Raw genomic sequence first — 20706 nt, forward strand, 5'->3', positions numbered from 1 at the left:
CAACACTTACTTGGCCATTTCTGAGAGCTGCAACTTCCCGTCCTTATTGGTGTCAAACACTTGAAGCTGCAAGAAAGAAAGGAACTTGATGAAGCTTCAAAAAGAACATATACAGGGTGTACATAAATAATGGTTACAATTTCAGTTATACAGATATAGCTCTGATAAACTCTGGAATCTGAATATATCCTAAAACCCTTCACTCGAATAAAGAAAAAAGCAACCCCTACCAAGAGGTCCTAATTATAAAACATGTTAGTAGTATAGTTTATAAAATAATACACTAAAGCACTATTATAACTTACATATAAATATTTCAATACGCTAAAGATGCTCAATCAGGGTGTCTACAATTTTGTAAAAACAAAATTCCATGACTTTTCCATAGTAATAATCAACATATCTCAGACTAAAGCCATCAGGGCAATTCATATACAGGATTTCTATAAAGTAGTTATACAAAAGTAACCGTTAATTGTGAAGAAAGTGTATGTGTAACAGAAATGGTTTATACATCAATGAATACATCATATCTTCAAGTTTATTGTCGCACGTTATTTGCTTCCAGTTGTTAGTTTCAGACGCTGCCACTGGAGGCGTGAGCGTTTGCTTATCTTCTCTAGTATTGCGCCAGTCGTCATGGACCGTCAGAGGCATATCATACCTGGACATGCTTGAGAATTATCTAATGCCACAATTGCGTGAAGATGTGGGCGCTGATTTAATTTTCCTCCGCATTTCATAAAGAAGTAACCGCCTACGTCAATCGTGAAGTACCGACTTGGATTGGTCGTGGTGGAACAACTCCGTGGCCACCTCGTTCGCCTGATTTGTCCCATGGATTTCTCTATCTGGGGTTACATTAAAGAACGTGTGTTTGTTCCTCCTCTTCCCAAACGTCGACGAGCTGCGGGCTTGGATAACGCAGGCAGCTGCGACCATCGATGCAGACATGCTTCAAAGGCTTTGACAGGAAATCGAATACCGCTGGGACATTTGCCGTGTGATGAAAGGATCACATATTGAACACTTGTAGAGAAAACTTGAAGATATGCTGTATTCATTGATGTATAAAACATTTCTGTTACCAATATACTTTCTTCACAATTAACGGTTACTTTTTTATAACTAATTTATAGAGACCCTGTATTTAAACATGTGTGTAAGGTCACTAAATTTTAGTAACACCACACTTAGAATCCCATTTAACCAAGTTTTTAGAATATTTACTTCACATGCAAAAGTGATTATAGAGAGGATAGACTTATGGTTAACAAATAATTATTTTTATAAAAAAATCGTAATTATAGCATAAATGATACATAATTTTAGTAAAAATTAGTAATAAAATCTGTAATATTTCTACCAGACACAACCCAAAAATTGCAACAGAAAGTGGTAAATTCTAATAGCCACTTACTGTAATAGATTTACATGAAAATAGTTCAAAACATGACTCCCTTCTCCTACTGTATTTAATGTACAATTTCTACCTCAACCACCTGCAATACTCAGTACATCAAACTGTGAAGTTTGGTTTGTCCACAACAAATTTAAAATTTATTGCTTGTCCTTTTTTTTTCTTGTTCAAAAACCTACTTTTAGTGCACAAAAACGTTGATTTTTCCAGAACACAGTAAATATTTCTGACCTGTCATGACTTTTCCAGGTTTTTAAGACTTGTAGACACCCTGTCAATATGAGCTTTATTTGTGAACCGGTAAATGGCCAACCAGTCCTACATTTTCTTATAACAAATTCCTGTCAACTGATTTGATAGCTGCGGCAATTTTCAACTTCAATTCATCAGAATCCAGTGGTACAAATGCGTTATCTTACCCAGTCATACAAAAATTCTCATTGTGAGACGCCATAATTGAAAGTGGCGGAGCCTGGCGGTAAAAAAAGATACTAAGAAGATGTACCGCCAAGTTCGAAACCATTGAGAATTTTACTGTCGATGTTGGTTATGTGTGTCAGTTATACTTTTCAGTTTTCCTCGTATTTATCCTTCTAAACCTTCACAGAGAAGATGTAATAGTAATGCACTGCCAGTCAATATTAAATCTACAATAAGTAACTATTTAGTTTCAAGATTGAATTGCAAGAATTGCTTCTGCAAGAACAGCGGCAGAACAAGTGACACTCACTAGAAGTACTCTAAACCAACATTTCATCAAACGACTGAAGACATATTTTATAATTTCAAGTATCAATATTTCAAAACTATTTTCACATTATTTTACTTAAAGGTTACTAACTTTTTTCATCAGAAGTAGTTGTTAAACTACTATTTTTTGGTCTAAGAGACCATTACTTACTTTTCAGTCATCTGATGAATCTTTTCTCTCTTTTAGCTTAATCCACTTACATTTTTAATTAATTTTTGAAATTGTATTATGATTGTTATTATTGTAACTTCTATATCCTTAAATCTAGGTGTATGTATTTTTTTAAAAGTTTATTTTCGTTATTGTTTTTTTGTCTGTATTTATATGTCTTTATATTATTCATGCTTATATTAGCCAATGGCTGAAATGCGTCCTCTAAAGAAATGTATTGTTATTTGTATTATTATTAGCATAACCTCAAATTACTGAATTGACGGAAGAATTGTAACACCCAAGGCAAAAATATAATGTTCTAAAGAACTATAAACATTCGGCACGTTAAAAATAACATTCTTCCTTCATAAAAATTTTCGTCATAGTTTGCTTTGTCAAAATTATACTCACTTAGGCAGATCGGAACGATGTCTTAGATAGTGATTTGCTTATAACTACAAAATAAGGTCTCGGGGAGGAGGGGGAAACATTGTAATTAATATTTTGGTCATAGAAAGGCTATTAGAAGCTACAAGGAAGGTAAATTGTCTTCGTGTTCTGTTTACCAATTTCAGAGAGTTCATTGAGTCAAATGCAAATTGGTTATTACATGCGAAAGTTAAAGGACGGATCATTTACTTTGTAATTCACTAATAACCAAAATGTATCTTTAAAATCAAGTGTGTTATAAAGATTTGATAATTATTAAAGTGAACAATTATTGTTTAGCAAACCTGGACTTACCATTGTGTCCGTGTACTCGATGAGTTTATCCTCAGGAACATCGTGAATCTTCTTTGCTTCTTTTAAGAGGTCAGTAAGGAAGCTCTGAAAAGAGAAAATACATTTTTGCATGCATTAATGCGTGAAAACCTAGGTTCACAAGTAATTTATAGAAACGTACACAGAGAGTAACATCATCCACACTTATGTGCATCGATTAATACGAGGTATGGAATACGAGGTCTTCTGCCATTCTTAGCGTAGAAAGAAACAGAGAAAGGAATGCGGAATAATCAATTAGGCAAACGTTAGGTTATTGACTTGAGAGAAGGTTGTGGAATGAGCGTTGGAATTGAGAGGGAGCGAGGAGAATTGGCGAGTGAGGTTCTGGGTTCGAGACAGAGTAAGGAAGAGAGGGACGATTTTGAACAGTTTGCGATTGAACGGGATTGTGACAGGGGGTGAGATATGTGACGGTGACATGTATGAAAGAAAGAAGGAAGGAAAGAAAGAGAAGTCTTCTTCCTCTCTCTCTCCTTTCTCTAGCTCTCTCTCTCTCCCTTTCCCGCTGCTTTCTGTCTTTCTCTCCAGGGGGGTTCTCTCTCCCTCTCTTTACTTGGAGAGAGAGAGAGAGAGAGAGAGAGAGAGAGAGAGAGAGAGAGAGAGAGAGAGAGAGAGAGAGAGAGAGAGAGATAGAGAGAGAAAGAGAGAGAGGGAGACAGAAAACAGAGAGAGAAGGGGGAAAATTGTTTTCTTTTCTTTCCTCTCATTCCAACCCATTCCCCAGTCTTTCTCTCTCCCACTCTCTCTTTCCGCTCTTTCTTTCCTTGTTTTTATTTCTTTCATATAAAGAGAGAGAGAGAGAGAGAGAGACACTCTCTTTTTCTTTCCCTTCCTCTTTCTCTTTCTCTTCCTCTTTCACTTCTTTTTCTTTCTTTCTTTTTCTTGGGTGGGTGAAGTGGGCCGACCACCCGTCCCTCAGAGAGAGAGAGAGAGAGAGATAGGAAAGAAGCTATTTTTCCTTCATTCTTCTTCCTTCTTCTCTCCTCTTTCTCTCGGCAGAGAGAGAGAGAGAAGATGAAATAGAGAATAAGAGAAGAAAGAAAGAAAGAAAGAATGAAGGAAAGGAGAGAGTAAGAGATATTTGAGAGGACGATCTATGGAAATAAAGGCAAGTAAAGTCCTTTTCCTAAGTACATCCATATCGGTTCAGTCATGGAGAGTGTAAAACTCAATTATTGTACATGTAAGTTCTTTTGCCATAACTTTGAATGTAACCGCTTGCATATCTCACATTAGGCCAAGCGAGTGATTACCATCTGGAAGATGAATGATGAATGACTACACCACCCAATAGACGGCTCAGGGTCTCTGTTTCGATCCCACCGCAGTAGTAACAATGCGTTACGATAGTTCCTTGGGAATCTACACAGTAACGGAGGCGTTGTTTCCATTGTTCGTAGCAGTGCTGGAAGGCTTCTGCTGGAATATCCTCCAGCTCGTCGGCTACGTTCTTCTGGATATTATCCAAAGTACCAAAATAACGCTCTTTCAAGTGGTTTTTGATCCTGGGAATAGAAAGAAGTCCCAGAGACTGATCGTGTGAATACGGAGCCTGAGGAACCACAGGCATGCTTTTTTCTCCCAAAAATTAATTGATGAAGACTGTCGTGTGACATGGGGCATTGTCGTGGTGTAGCATCCAAGTGTTAACATTTGATGGACGGTAAACCTGTTCAAATTTAACTCACTACTGATCATTCTCAACGTCGATCGACGATCTGACCTCACAAGAGACCTCACTCTTTCCACATTGTCATCCGTTTTTGAGGTTGAAGGTCTTCCCGCACGATGTTCGTCTTCCACTTGTTCTCCACCTTCTAAAAAGGACTTGTGCCATCTGAACACTTGTGCCCTGGATAGGGAATGTTCTCCATAAGCCCTTTTAACTTTTTATACGTCACAGTAGCGGATTCGCCAGGCTTTACACAAAATTCGATGGCAAAACGTTGCTCAAACTTTTTGCCAGTCCATTTTCGTAACGCGCCTCACAGACACACCTTCACTTCAGACGCTCTCAACAATCGCGTAGCAACTGTAACAAGTTCAAACTTGTACTGAGTCAAGGGAAGGGGATAACCTAACTACCATGTGAAGGGGAAGGCAGCAGCGTCGTCGATTCGTGCGCAGTGTTGCCAGTCTCATTACTTTTCTGCCACACCTCGTACATGTGGAATACACAAATACTATACATTGTATGTAAAACCATCTACGCAATAGTACATTATTATTACCTTTGAAAATACCAAAATAACTCTCCGGAATTTTAGTTCGGTGCAAATTTGTAAATTCCTTCAAGCTACGCCACTCAGAAATTATCCCAAGTTCGTATCCTCCATAAAACATGAATTGTTACGTTTGTATATTTTTATTTTATATTGTTTTTCTGCCACATAATCGCGACGATGATAACCAGGGAACGTATTCATATGTAACTACATATCTTCATATGATGCTAAAACGTCGCTATGGAGGCACCCTTTGATTTGGATATCTCATTAAACCGTAGGTCACTTCCCAATTAGCCTATCTGTACAGAAAGTGGACTTAAAAACTCAAACTCATTATTTTGTATTACCTTTGCGAATCGTGCCACACAAGCTCGTAAGCTATTTTCCCATATTTTTTTATGCATCATCAGATTTTGGCACATATATTAGTAATTTTTACATATAAATTTCCATATTTTCAAACATTTCCCGAATATATTCAATATTCATGCTACTATTAGATCTTCTATTCTTGTGTCAAATACCAAATGTTTTTCGGTTCATTTGTATTCTGTTCGTCTTGTGCTCTCTGTTTATTTCAATGTTGACAAATATTCTTCACTGTGTAGAACCTTGAGAAATATAGCTTTGCTTGCGATTATCCACACGAAAATACTATTTGGCAATCGCCCGAAGGAGAACAGATGCTTCCGATTCAGTCTATTTCCCACAAAATCGATGCCCAATGCAGATGTTCATCTCGTTCCGGAAGTAGTTCAATATGGCGTAGCGAAATGCCTTCTGGGAATTTCCGCTTAACATTTCCTTTCTGGAAAAAAAAATGTCTTTTTGATGGGCGCATTCTTGCTGCCGCCTCCATGTTGATGGGCCAAGGCTTAACCAGGTGATGGAAATGGCGTGGACGAATCGTTCTGCGTTCGTTCCCTTATCGCGTTTCCTCCCTGGAGGCACAAAACAGAATGTGCAACGAAACTTCTATTGAGAGGTGAAACAGAGCCAAGAAGAGAGAAAAAACAGATTGAAAACGGTATGAAAAATGATTACTCGTTTCTGATTTCACAAAAACGAGCTACTCTGCAAATGGACGCCCGAGCATTTCAGCGAATATAGGTTTGTAGGTTTTTTCTTGTTCTTTACAAGTTTCTATCACAACCATTCTTCTTACCTCCTGGAATAATCGCTACGATGAGGATGACTAAAAATAATAGTTTAAAGTAGGGAAGAAGTGAAAGTCAGAAGTAGAAAGTACAGGTTTCGTTGAACATTTCAAATTACATGAAGAGCATTTAGATCGGTAAAATCAAAAAAATAATATTCCCCATAAATTTCTATAGATTATAGTATCTTTAAACAATCCACATAAAGCTCACACATCATTCCATTACAAAGAAAATTAGACACAGGCCTTGGTTGATTGATTAAATTGATTTAATTTACTTCCCTTTCTGCCACTATTGGCTAATCTCGACGGCGGAGTTGATGCAATTAGATGGCTGAAGGGACAGTCACACACAAATAAACGAGACGTTACATTTCCTACAGAGGGTTATCCTGGCTGCAGGCCAAGTCGCCATAGCCTCGTTAGCATGCAAAATGCAGTACTGCAACCATAGAGATTGACATTTGAGTGTCTTCAGAAAATGACACCCCTTGCACCCTCTATTAGATACAGGCACCGAAAATACACACACATTTTGTGAAATTAGACACACACTGGCAACACTGGGAGCGAGTGAGGGAAGCAGGAAACCTTGTGTAGGTGGCCGCTCGAAGTGCACACACTGATCTCGCGAGATGCTCGAAGTCCGCACAGATGCAGCTGAGTAGCCCATTCCTGCATTAAAGAAAAATGGGTAGAATTTTATTTTTCGACCTTAAAGTTATATAACCCGCAGCACAGTTAGCATTGACTGGCTGCATATGTTTTAGGATATGGCCCTCTTTAGAGTGAACCTTTTCCGGGACGGTTCGGAAACGGAAGTCGTACGATGAAATTAGGCGGGTGGCAGAAGTTCGCGCTGTTGCCACGTCGGAGGTTTAAGAGAATAAAAGATCTCGTTGGCCTTTGTAATCCATGTGATACAAAGACAATATTTGCTAGAATGATCAGGGATGACACAAAAGTGCCGGAGGCGAATTTTTTTTATCCAGTCAAGTTGTGAATGCGGGTTCATTCCTTGCTCTCTGATTGCCCGTTGGAAAGTTACGGTGCTCTGATTGTGAGAATATCTTATTTCCTATTTTCAGCGCAAATTTGCTTCTTTCTAATCTAACCTAACCTAACGTAGAGTGCAAATAAGATATTCTCACAATCAGAGCACCGTAACTTTCCACCAGCCAATCAGAGAGCAAGAAATGAACCTGCATTCACAAGTTAACTGGAAAAAGAAAAAGCGCGCGTGTGTGGGAACCAGCGACTTTTGTCCCGCTCTGGCTTTGCTTTTCCCACATGTGGCACCATTGTAATTCTGCCCAGCCGCCTATTTGCGTTTAGTGCAAAATAAATGAATGCGTTTCTCTACAAACCTGCCTCACACCAGGAACGGGTCTGGGAATCGTCACCGGAAACGGGGGGGAAACAAAAATGTCTCGTAATCGGTCCTGACCTATCGCAGGTGCTAGTGTATTTGTATTATTGTTATTTAACGTCGCTTTCTGCCACTTTTGGCTAATCGAGACAATGAAGATAAGTGATGATTACATGGAATTGATATCACTCAAGTCAAGGTCGGAAAACGAAATCGACCATTTAACTCTCTCGACCTATATCTTAAAGGTAAGATTAAATTACCACACTAATTTTCAAGTTTAACGTAGCCTACGTACTGCATTTATTTTACCTAGCTATTTATTTATATAAAATCGATGCATTGCCAGTACTTGGAGACTGAACGAAAATTTAAGTTATTTGGACGTAATGTTCTTATGCATTTGTGAAACACGTCTGGCAATGACGTGGCGTGACGTGACTTTTTCAAAAGTGTTACCGGTCGCGGTCATCAGACGTTATCATCTCCACCCTACCCCCCCAGAAAAAACATGCCTTTGATCTGGATTTTTGTTCTTTCGGTTGTTTTTTTTTTTGCAATCCGCTCAGTTATTTATTTAGCCACAATCACTCCTAGAAAGAACTACCACTCATGAGACAGTTACCGCAAAAATCCAGTGAATGGTAGTTGAGCGTTTTCAACCATCTAGGTGGAAATAGGCAGAAGAACCACACATTCGGGTCAGTTTGACGTTTCTGCGTTAAGCAGACGACAGGATTCCCCTCCTCCGGCGGTGGAAGGGAAGTCCAGATGTACGTTCTACTGTTGCCAGCTTAGTTTTTTGGAGCAAGGTTTGTCCAAATCACGAATCGCATCAAGTACTTATCTTTTCGTCTATTACGTAAACGGGTTCAGTTGTAGTGAAATCCAGCTTTGGCTTTGCAGTCTAGCTCTTGTTGCTTCAGAGAAATAGTATCCCCGTTTTAGGCGGGGCTTAGCTCTTTTCTGGAAATCCAATGTGACAACACTTGCTGATCCGGTAGGCCGCAGCGGCAACAGGGCCCCTAAACAGGCATTTGAATAACCCCGTAGCACACTTGCCTCCTCAAGTCTTTCCCCGCCGTCCCCTTGCATTGGCGCCCTTTCCTCCTGTAGCCTCTTGAGGGTAGCGGAACGGCCTGTCTCTTCGCTTTTGTCGGCTGCAGAAAAAATTGTCCTCTGCAATATACACTCAACTCGGTTAACTTATTTAATAATGTTGTTATTTTATTAAGGAAAAACTTTTTAATTTCTTTATATTTTTCTGTTACCTGCGGTAACACCGGTTACATGCACGCCACGCCTCTGACGTCTGGGGAAATAAAGCATATGTAGCATATGAATCATCCGTGGCCCAAAACACATTCACTTCCGATTTTGGAGCGATCAGGAAATCACAGAGAACCCGCTTCTAAACCGGAACTGAAACGTGTGGCTCCACCATAAACAGTTTGCTGTCGCCGTTACGCGACCAGTGTTTACACTGAAACCGTCAAGTTTCATATTCCTCAGTCGAATTGTGTCCGAGAAAAGGAAGTACACGCCCTTGTTATTCACCTAAGTATAGCGGACGAGACTTGTTTTATTTTCCCTTCATCATAGAAAAATTTAAGTCTGCAACAAATTTCGTTTCATCGGTTATAATGATTATTACCATGGCTCGGAAGTTGAGGAAATATCCTTTTTTTCCCCCTAGTGTCCGAAGACAAGGCCCAACATAATATATGTTCATTTTGGGTCATTGTAGGCCAGAAAAAGGTGGGTTTCATTTGTCCATTTTGTCTTTTTCGGCGTTATTTGGCTTATTTGTCCTTTGTTAGCCTTTTGTTAGGTCTAAGCGGCTTTTATTGCAACTTCACCTTCTTTCGACTACGTTTTTACTGCCCATTCTCAATTCGAATCATCATCAGTTCATCACCTCTTAAACATCCTATTTGTAGTAAAGAAATAATATATATATTATATATATATATATATATATATATATATACCCAACTGAGGTAAGGTTTCCGAAGTCCTATTTCTGTAACCCTAGTGTGGTTGGGCCAAATATGATTCTTCAAATTATGTTAATCTAAAAAATATATGATGTCTGAAAGAAGATGCATTTCATTCATATTGTTTTTTCGCATTGTGTGTTCCATACCACCAGAATTTTTAATTTTTTATTCATTAAATATGTAATTAAAACTGAAGTTATTAATTAATTTGGATCACATTTATACGTCCTTTTTTCCGTTTTTAGGTCCTTTTTTATATTTTTAGATCTTTTTATAGGTCTTTTTTGGCAATTTATAGGTCCTCAACTTCCGAGCTCTAATTATTACTATTAGTTAACCCATAAAAAAACACAAATTCCCAGAAATGATTGGAATAATTAAATGAATAACAGGAAATTAAGATTTTTCAGATTCTAAATTTAAGAAAATTATAAAAAATACGGAAAACATGATAACAGTTACCATTAGGCCTATGCTATTTGAATTATTATACTATAAAAAATATAATAAATCTAAGATATTAATTCGTGGGTGTTCGGGGAAAAAGCACTCACATCAAAAAATGAAATGTCGCAAGCAGGCAGTTTTTTATGTTTATTAATTTAATAACAAACATTACAGGCACGCTATATGCTGGATCATCACTGTTAAGAATCTTTACACATGCACAATATAAAATTATACTTATAGTAATATTTTCTTTAATTGATTCAGTGTGACTTAAAGCAAAAGAGAATCGCAGTTTGTGACTTGCGCTTTTTCCCGAACACCATAGAACTGTTTCCAAACTAAATTTAAATTATAGTGCCATTTTCAGAAGTGAAAAATGTACTTCACACTTGAAATAGGCTGACATATAATTTCCCTGTAATTTTGATACTTTCATAAATTTTCCCTTCTTCCCTTTTGGATTTATCTGAATTTCCCTTTACTACGTATAAATTTCACTTCATTGGGCAACACTGACGCAGCGCACCCCTTCCAGTAAGTTACGGGCCGGGTTTCCATGTCCTGGTGTCGCTTGAAGAATCACCGACGTAATTTCACATTAAAAATTCACCCCATTTCACTTCAAATTCGTACACTGACCAGAAACAGTAATAGTATTGTCTCCAGAGAGCTCTTCAAGAGACCCGTGACGTCACGGCCACATGGTTCCTACCTTCTATGCGAATTGGAAGGCAGAGACAACTCGATTTACGCTTGCAACGCAGCGCCAGTTTAAACGTGCAGCGGGCCGCAATTCAATTCGGACAGTTAACGTTTCATCCACAGTTCTCACCCTGGGACAATGGGAGTGGATGGGGTGTGTGGCGGAGGCGGGGGAAGGGTGTCTAGCTTCCTTCAGTTATCAAATGTTGCTCCCGTGGGAAGACTCCCGCCTCGCCTTCATCCAGCACGTCACAGAACAATGCCGCGAAATTAGATTACCACTGTGTTTCCCGGTTTCGTCGTTTGATGTCGCTAGTAAAAGCCAGGGCTGCAAACATGCTTTAAACAATATGATGAAAGGAGAAGGGATGCCAACTTTAGAAATAGAAAAACAAAGGGAACACACACACACACAGACAGACAGACAGACAGAAACAGAGGCAGAAAGAGAAAGAAGTGACAGGTGAATCCGTATGTGAGTGTGCATGTGTGTGTGTGATCGCCACAGTTGGAAACTTAGTCGTCAGATCATGCACCTTAATAAAAAGAGAAAGCAACGCCAATATTTCACTTTGACAGTGGAAAAGAATATATATAAAAATTAATAGCATTTACGGCTAATTACAACCACTTTGTCACAAAGCTTTTCTATTTATAGGAATGAGCAATACAATGCGATTAAAGCTTCTATTTTTGCGCCTATGTAAGTTTATGAATTCTCCATTTTCGTCGAGTACACTCAGGCAACTGGACAGCCTCCTTCGGCACATTTGTGAATGTGATGTGATCAGCACAACGCTCCGGCCGCACCACCTATCGGCTCTCTAATATACTTTTACACAATAATAGTGTACAAAAATCTATAATCACTGTAATCATACAATGGTACTTAATATCACCTGACTTTTCCAGGGTCTGTTTAGAATTTATGAATTTTATGAAATTCCCTGACTTTCCTACTGACTTTTTTGGAAGACGTAGGCCAATTTTCTTGACTTTTCCAGGATTTCCAAGTCGGTGTCTCGTTTTCGTTGACACCCACCTTGATTCCAAGACCTGCAGGCTTCAATATTGACCATTCCATAAGATTGATGATTCATCGGATTATCAGGCTTCACGTTGTATTCTACGATCATTAGAGGTACATAGAAAATCTGTTTCAAATCAAACACTGGTATGTTCTGCAAACTAATATAGTTTTTAACGTACAACAACTTGAACTCTTCAACGGAGCTCAGTTCAATGATGGCTATTTAGAGTAAGTTAGTCATGGATTCAAATTTACTAATGTAAAGTTTCGGTCGCCTTATCTAAGATCCTTAAAAGTGCCTTAGTGTGATAGCCTGAGATGAAACACGTCTGTTAGTGACACGTGACAGCAACAGTGTTGCCAGTGTCCCTCGTAATATTGTGAAACCATCGATTTTTGGAACAGCCCATTTATTCCTTTGTGCATTTTTTTGAAACTTCGTCAAAGTTCTTTTTCTGTCAAATTAAATAGATGGCCATCCAAATTGTTCGTCGGTATTGTAAAATGTTGCAATAATTTACCTCAGTGAGATCTGTGCATCAATAAACACGATTTGCAAAAAAATATTTCCGCCTTTGGCAACACTTTGCTTATTTGTTATTAAAACATTCATGTTCTTACATATGTTTGTCTCTAAATTTTCCCAATATACAGGGCATTCTCTGGGCAGAAAGCGTTTCTTCTCATTCCGTTTCGCTATTCCGTTATACGGTCGTAAACACCGGGTTGCGTGACTTTTCGGACACTCTATAAGCTCAAGCCGCCTAGACACACATGGTGAAGACCAAAATCCAGGCCAAATTACGAATCAAATTAAGAAATGCAAATTAAACTTACAAATTTATTTAGTTCCAAATACATTTGACAGTCTAAAATAATTTAAACGCATTGACATTCAATTCAAAAAGATTAATTTGTAAAATTATGTCGAGAAACCCATAGAGTAAGAAATAATTCCAAGCTTTGCGGTGGCGCTAGTGTTCGATCTCACGCTTCAATTGTTTCAAATTACACAAATTTTGTAGGATTATGTCGAAGTTAAATCCTGCCCCGTAATTATTAAGAAACGTCAATGTCAAATGGTGACGTAGCGTTCTACCAGGTCGATGGACTGTAAAGTGGAATCGATTCTCGGTAGATCGGGTAGTGAAGTAGAGAAAAGTAGCTCCAATTCCATCTGAACGTAATGCGAGTGTCCCGCTGGGACTTGAACGGGTCGATTCGCTTCAGTCCGTCCCAAGCACGTCTGCCTCGTCCCAGACACGTCGTCCCAATCTAATTTGCGTCAGGCGGTCGAACGCAGGACTTCTCCAATTTCACTCCCTATGTACGCCGGGCAAGCCTGTAACTTGGGAACACGCTAATGCATTTCGGAAGCACAAAATAAAATGCATAAGCCTTCAATGTCGAGGCATGAAAATGCATGGTTCAAGTTCATGGTTCGCTTTCATATGTTAGTTTATCAAGTCGCCACTTTCGGTAAGCATATGCAGGCGACTAGACATTGTCTTACAACGCATTGGTGAAGATTATGTGATATGCCGTCAATGTGCTCCCTTGAATACAAGGATACAGATGGATAAAGAAACGGATAGGATGCAACGGAAATAAATAGAGACAAGGTAATAGAGAAAGAAGATAAAAGGAAGAAGCATGAAGATAGAAAGGAAGATATGTAGAGAGAGAGATACACAGTAAGAAGGAAAGGAGATAAAGAGGAAGAACACGAAGGAGAGAAAGGTGGAAGTTGATAAATAGAGAAAGGATGCGGTGTTTTGCTTTGCTTTATTTTTACTTCGCTTTTTGTGCGAAGATGCGGATGAGTAATGATATGATGAAATTGATGAATGGACACTAAAGGTTGCGGTGTGTAAATAGAGAAAAACAGAAAGAAAGATAAAGAAAAACAGAGGAAGAAAAGACGAAGATGAAGTAGGGAAACAGAAAGAAGCGTAGAGATATGTAAATAGAGAAAAACAGAGAGACAGATAAAAATAGGAAGATGAAGTAGAGAAACAGAGAAGAAAAAGAGACAGAAATATTGTCAGAGAAAAACAGTAAGAAAGAAAGATAAAGATGAGGAAGAGAGGAAGATGAAGTAGAGAAACAGAAAATGGTAAAGAAAGAAATAGAGACAGAGAAACAGAAGAAAAAGAAAATGAAGAAAAGAAAGTCAGAGATATGTAAATAGATAAAAGAGTAAGAAAGATGTATAGAAACAGAGGAAGAAAAGATTGGATTCGGTTTATTTTACTTCGCTTTTCTGCCAATTTTGGCTAATCGCGGAAGGAAGAAAAGAGAAGTATAGTCCGCCAAGTGTAGCTTTGAATGGTGTCCTAGGCTTCAGCACCCTTAACCAACCCCTCGTTACGGGCCTGCACTTGAGTATCTTCTACAAAGGCTACACACATATTCTAGATGAAGATTCTATTGGAATGATTGCGAACACAACAAACACACACGAACGCAAGCGACTTGGAAGTCTGGCGTTTCCCTCGTCACAACTCCCAAGAGCTCAAGACGCGGACAATTCCCTCAGAGCCATACAAGCAACACTAACGAGAAACTAATGTAGACCCGGAAAAGAACAGTGGCGCAAATTAAGCTCATAATTCACAGCGAGTAGTTCTTCTTTCCTAATTTATGAAAGCTCCGTGTAGCCCCGAGCTCTTCATTAAACCCACTCGCAGCGAGATTTATAGGGGCCCACGCGTAGCAAGAAGCAAAACACTGCATCGCCTTTAGGCATTGGGTCAAAATCTTGGCTTGGCTTAACTTCCCGCCATTTCGGACCCTACTTCAGAGTCATCTACAAATGCGATCCCCGTTTGTGTTTTTTCCCTATCTTTTTCTGTGACTGGAAGAGACGAAAATTGAATTTAAAGCGAGCGTCTCCATGATAAGAAATGATCGTAGGCCAGATCTCTTTTCGTTCCGATTTCAGCAACAATGGCAGCCATGATTACCCTGTCGAGCGAGCGAAATCAGGGTTGCCAGGTACAGGAAAAAGTCCTCTTTCATCAGATACTTCCATATAAATTTTAGAGCGTCATGCACTTGAATTCACGTCAAAACATAAATCGTAGCGTTTTCAATGTCCAACTACTCACTTATGAGAAGGCATGACGTGACATATATGTATTCAGATGAAAAGTTGCATGCCTGTGATTTTGTATGATACTCAGTGATGTGCGTCTACGCGTAAACAACGATAGTCTACATTCTACACGTAGACTATTTTATACACGTAGATTACGTAATCTATGTAAACAACATGGCCAAAGGTGATAACTTAGCAAAGGGCGCCTTGGAATTAGAAGAAAATTATACTGCGTATCAGTTGCTAATGTGTGAGGAGAACTTTTCATACTCTTTCTTCCATATTAGAACAATTTCTCACCTAGGAAGAAACCTAATACAGGAAATATTCTAGTCTTTTATGGGAAAAAGACCACTTTTGCCTCACGACTGCCATCTGTTGTTGTTTTTTGCATACTATTTATCTTCTTCCATAGTTGATGATAGAAGAGAAGAGAAATTTTGGTGTAAATAGGATTCTTTTCATTTCGTTAGGAACCAATATAGTTGAAAATGTCACTTTCCTTTCATGAAACCCTTGAAAATTAATTTTAATGCACTTTAGATTGTCTGCGTAGTCTATGTAAACTACAACCCAAGGTAATCTACGCGTAGATTACGTGTAGACAACGCATGTAGACGTAAACGTATAGTCTACGGCACATGATACTACAGAAAATAATGCATATAGAGACCTGTTTCACATTTGATGTATAGCGAACTTGTTTTGCTATACCAATGGCTGTATAATGTTTATTTTTACTGTGCAGCAACCGTAAAGACGATGATTATCTTCTCTTTCAGCTTGGTGTATACCTTTGTCTGTAACATAATACGAAGACAGTTCTAATCCTAGTGACGTCATCAGTGTTGAGATGGACTTTGTTTTACTCGGTCATCATGGGTACGACAATTCATTCCTTTTTTATATCTCTTTCTTTCCATTTTTCTAATCATTCTCTATTTCTTTCCTTCTCTAATCTATTGTGCTGTTTCTCTATTTCTATCTTTCTCGCTCGCTTTCTTCCTTTCATTTCACCTTACTTCTACTGTTTCTCCCTCTCTCATTTCTCCACCTGTATATCTATTTCATTCTTTCTAACGTTTTTTATCCTGTTTCTCTATTTCTTTCTTCTCTCTTTTCTCTATCTGTTTCTTTATTTCTTTCTCTTTTCGGCCTCTTTCTATTTCTCTATTTCTATCTCTGTTTTGTTTCTCTATTTCTATCTCTTTTCTTTCTATTTCTCCCTCTGCTTCTCTATTTCTTACTAGTCTATCTATCTCTCTCTCTTTTCCCCCTGTATCTCTCTTTATTTCTCTCTGTTATCTCCTGTCAATCTGTTTATTTCTTTTTCTCTCCGTGTTTCCGAATTTTCCCCTTTTGTTTCCCTATATTTTTATCTTTTCTCCATCTATTTCTCCATTTCTCTATTTCTTCTGTTTCATTATCTCCTTTTTCGCCTCTGTTTCTCTTTCCCCATCTCGCCATTTTTTCTACCTTCTTCTTCCCTCTATTCCTCTATCCGTGTTCTAACTATTTATTTATTTGCCATCTACAGAGAAAGGATATCTCCAATGACAGAGGCGTTAATAAAATTATAAATACAGTAAATATGAATATAAGTGAAATTAAATAGCATGCCTACATATCACATAGATATAACTATAACATAAGTATTCTTACATAATGCAGAGTAATGATGCCTCGCACAAATATACATATATATATATATACACGTACAACACATACATATATAAGTTATCCATAAATCCACAACTAATTTTATCATTTAGAGAATATAGTATAAAACACATTTCTCATGAATACATATGCAGATTAGATTTGTTCAGAATAAATATATCCATAATAGGATAGAAACAATAATGAAATAAATTCATACAAATGTTAATGGACACATATCCATAAGCTCAGCCACATACATATATTTACATTATACGTACACACACACACACACACACACACACACACACACACACACACACACACACATATTTATGTGGATATAGGGATACACATAGAACATATTCTACAATAAATTATAAATACAATAAATAATCAATCATTTGTGACAGTATCTCTGTCAAGAATGGCTCTTATAGCATTTTTATATTCCAAAATGTTAAGATTAAAGTCAATATTTGGATTTGTGGATGTTATTCTATTATACATACTACTCATTCTAATTAGCGGTGATTGTTTATACTTTTCAGTTTTAGGGATATTATATATCAATAAATTTATTATTCTTAAATTACATGTGCTAACATTGAAACATATTTGGTGAAGAAATTCTGTATTATCCAACAACCCAGTTATAATTTTATGAAGAAATATCTGTTGTCCTAATTCTCTTCTGTTGCTGAGTGTCATAAATGAGAATACCTTCAATAAAAAGACATGTTGTACCTCTTGTAATATAGATATCTCAAAAACTTTTTTTGCACTTGTTCTATCCTACGAATGATTCTGAATAATTCCCATTTGGGTGGTCACAGAATATTTCACGTTGGGCTAGAACCCACCATACCCACCCGGTGGCAACGCCCCTGCCGAATCCTACAAGATATATGATCCAGCTTCCTGTACCATGTATTTTGCAGAGCCAGATCAATACATTATGATTGAAATACCCCATTCCTCCCATCCGATGTCCAGCTCGGAGCTATCCGCACCCACACCAAATTTATGCATGACGCTACTTTACTGTTGGTTTTCTTTTCAGAGACAAATGGCTAACATCATGAAGTGGGTGTAACCATGGCAACCCCGTCATTCATTTATTGTTTAGAACGGCAGTGATGGCCGTTTTCTTCCGCTTGTACTTGCAGGCGAAAGGGCTTCAGGTGCCTGTTGCTACATTTCTTTAATCCACTTTGAATGAAACTCATAAAATAACTTCAAAGAAGTGAAAAAATGGCCAAATTGTCTCTAATTTTCTTCAACATGGTGGGTCGTATTTTAGAATTTATAAGACCCTAGCAACAAGAGTAAATTTTTATTCCTGGCTCCAAAACAATTTGAATATCAAGGGTCACAGGTCTGCGTTTTGATACTTTTTGAGTTGGTGGTTTGGTTTGATTTGTTGTTTTAAGTCCACTTTATGCACAGTAAGGCTAATCGGTACTGGACCTACAGTTTAAAGTGGGATCCGAACCACTTGTGCCTCCACCGGGTATCGAACCCGGGACCCCTTGATTACAAGGCAATGACGCTATCACAGCGCCATGGGGGAGGCCCTTGAGACTTTTTGAAAATTGTATTAACCGCAATAACTGATTTCAATGTTTTTAGGTGCGCTGAATCGGAATATAACCCCGTTTTTCTCCATCACAAAATGAAGTTAAAAATTAAGAAAATTGGTAAAAACGTGTATTTGGACCATATTTAATTGATATAAAAAATAAAGTATCCAGCGTTATACCTGTAAAGTTTGAGTTTCAGTCACTTAACGAGTTGCTACAAGTCCTTGTAATACCGTTTTTTCATCCCTTCAAAGCTTATTCAAGAGGTTTTCCTTTTGTAAGTCATCTGCGACAGGTCCCTGTGAAGCGTCCAGCAGTAGTCCGCCATCATGGTGATGCTCCAGCTGCCCTGATACCGTCGTTCCATCTCTTTGATGTCTTGATGAAACCTTTCACCCTGTTCTTCGCCGACAGCACCAGTAGAATAAAGTTCCGGGGGCCAACAAGTTCTTTTGCTTCAATCTGGAGCCAAGGAGCTCTCTTGACTCTTTGGATAGGCCCAAATCTCTGACCACGTCGTTTGTATGTACCGTCTTCATAGTATTAATAACAACATACCAAAAGTCCCCAGTGATCACCCCTACGCTAAGTCCGCCATATTGAAAAATGGCGGACAATGATAGTTTTCACGAAATAAGGGAACTGTAATTCAAAACAGGCTGAAATTTGGTATATAACATCTTAGTAACATTAATAACAACATATCAAAATTCCCCGGCGATCACCCGTACACTAAGGCCGCCATATTGAAAAATGGCGCAGGATCAAAGTTTTCACGAAATAAGGGAACTATAATTCATAAGAAGCTGAAATTTGTTGCATAGCTACCTTATAACATTAATAATAACATATGAAAAGTCCCCGGCGATCACCCTGCCACTAAGTCCGCCATATTGAAAAATGGCGGATAAATTCAAGTTTTCACTAAATAAAGAACTAAGATGTTATATACCAAATTTCAACCTGCTATGAATTATAGTTATCTTATTTTGTGAAAACTTTCATTGTCCGCCATTTTTAAGTATGGCGGCCTTAGCGTACGGGTGATCGCCGGGGACTTTTGGTATGTTGTTATTAATACTATGAAGACGGTACATACCAAATTTCAGCTTCTTATGAATTAGTTCCTTTATTTTCCTTGTTTTGACTGCACTAATTAGAAATTTGCTATTAAAATCCACTTATCGCCTTGGAGTTAGACAAACACACAACACAACTCCTTGCAGAGAAGCAAGTATTTCAGGATATAGGTGCCCGATTTCTATTGCTGGTGACTGTACATACCTCTCTCGTTCTCGGCATCATTTCGAGCTATAAATATCTGTCTCGTTGGCGATCTCTTCTTGATTTATAATACCCATCTCGCTCTCGTCTCGAAATACATCGTGTAAACAACATACACAGCGTGCCACAGCACAAACACAAACTATAACAACGTATAGGCTTTCCTGATGGCGTAGTGGTAACGTCGTCGCCTTGTGATCAAGGGGTCTTGGAGTCGATATCCGGTGGAGGTACAAGTGGCTCGTACTCCACTTTAAACTGTGGGTCCAGTCCAAATTAGCCTGCTTGTGCATAAAGTAGATTTTTTTAAAAAAGAAAGAACACTCACAAGGGAGGTTATCTAAGTGTCCCCATTCGATTTTCATGAAACTTGGCAGGTGTATAGAGGGGCCCAAAGGAAGAAATACGTGTTTCTTTGTTTCGGCTAAAAAACGGTTTTAGGGGGCAAAACCCCCTCTCAAATGTCAAGATGAGGACAAATTGAAGTGGGGATCTGACCCCGAAACCACGTAAATATAGCATAGGAAGAACACGCAAATATACTTGCAACACACACAGCACAGAGCTGTGTTTGCCAGTGATATGCACTTCATATTTCAAGTGTCTCATTTGTGTATCTGCCAGTAGTACTATTAACACAGAACTTCAACCAACATCGTCCTTCACGATAGCACTTGCGTTTGGTACTGACAATCCTACAGTTCTGTGCTGTGTGTGTTCCAATTATATCTGCGTGTTATTCCTATGCCATATTTACGTGGTTTTGGGGTCAGATCCCCCACTTCAATTTATCCTCATCTTGACATTTGAAGGGGGTTTTCCTCCCCTAAAACAGTTTTTTAGCTGAAACACAAACACACGTATTTCTTCCCTTGGACACCTCTATACACCTGCCAAGTTTCATTGAAATCGGAGGGGACACAGGGGTCAGATCCCCACTTCAATTTGTCCTCATCTTAACATTTGAGGAGTGGTTTGCCCCATAAAACTTTTTTTTATCCGAAACAAAAAACCACGTATTTCTTCCTTTGG

General features: G+C 38.4%; 1 protein-coding gene across 3 annotated transcripts in view; it reads right to left on the bottom strand.

Moving 5' to 3' along the window:
- Cbp53E (Calbindin 53E) overlaps positions 1–20706 on the bottom strand; it is a 359196-nt gene that overhangs the window by 39976 nt on the left and 298514 nt on the right. For all 3 annotated transcript variants that reach the window (XM_083113520.1, XM_083113521.1, XM_083113519.1), the window contains exons 7-8: positions 3069–3152; positions 11–66 (exon numbers count right to left, since the gene is read on the bottom strand). In XM_083113520.1, the coding sequence (XP_082969646.1) occupies positions 11–66; positions 3069–3152 (140 nt within the window). The remainder of the gene's footprint in view (positions 1–10; positions 67–3068; positions 3153–20706) is intronic.

Source organism: Lepisma saccharinum, chromosome 27, assembly GCF_977018435.1.
Source record: "Lepisma saccharinum chromosome 27, izLepSacc3.1, whole genome shotgun sequence".
NCBI lineage: Eukaryota > Metazoa > Arthropoda > Insecta > Zygentoma > Lepismatidae > Lepisma > Lepisma saccharinum.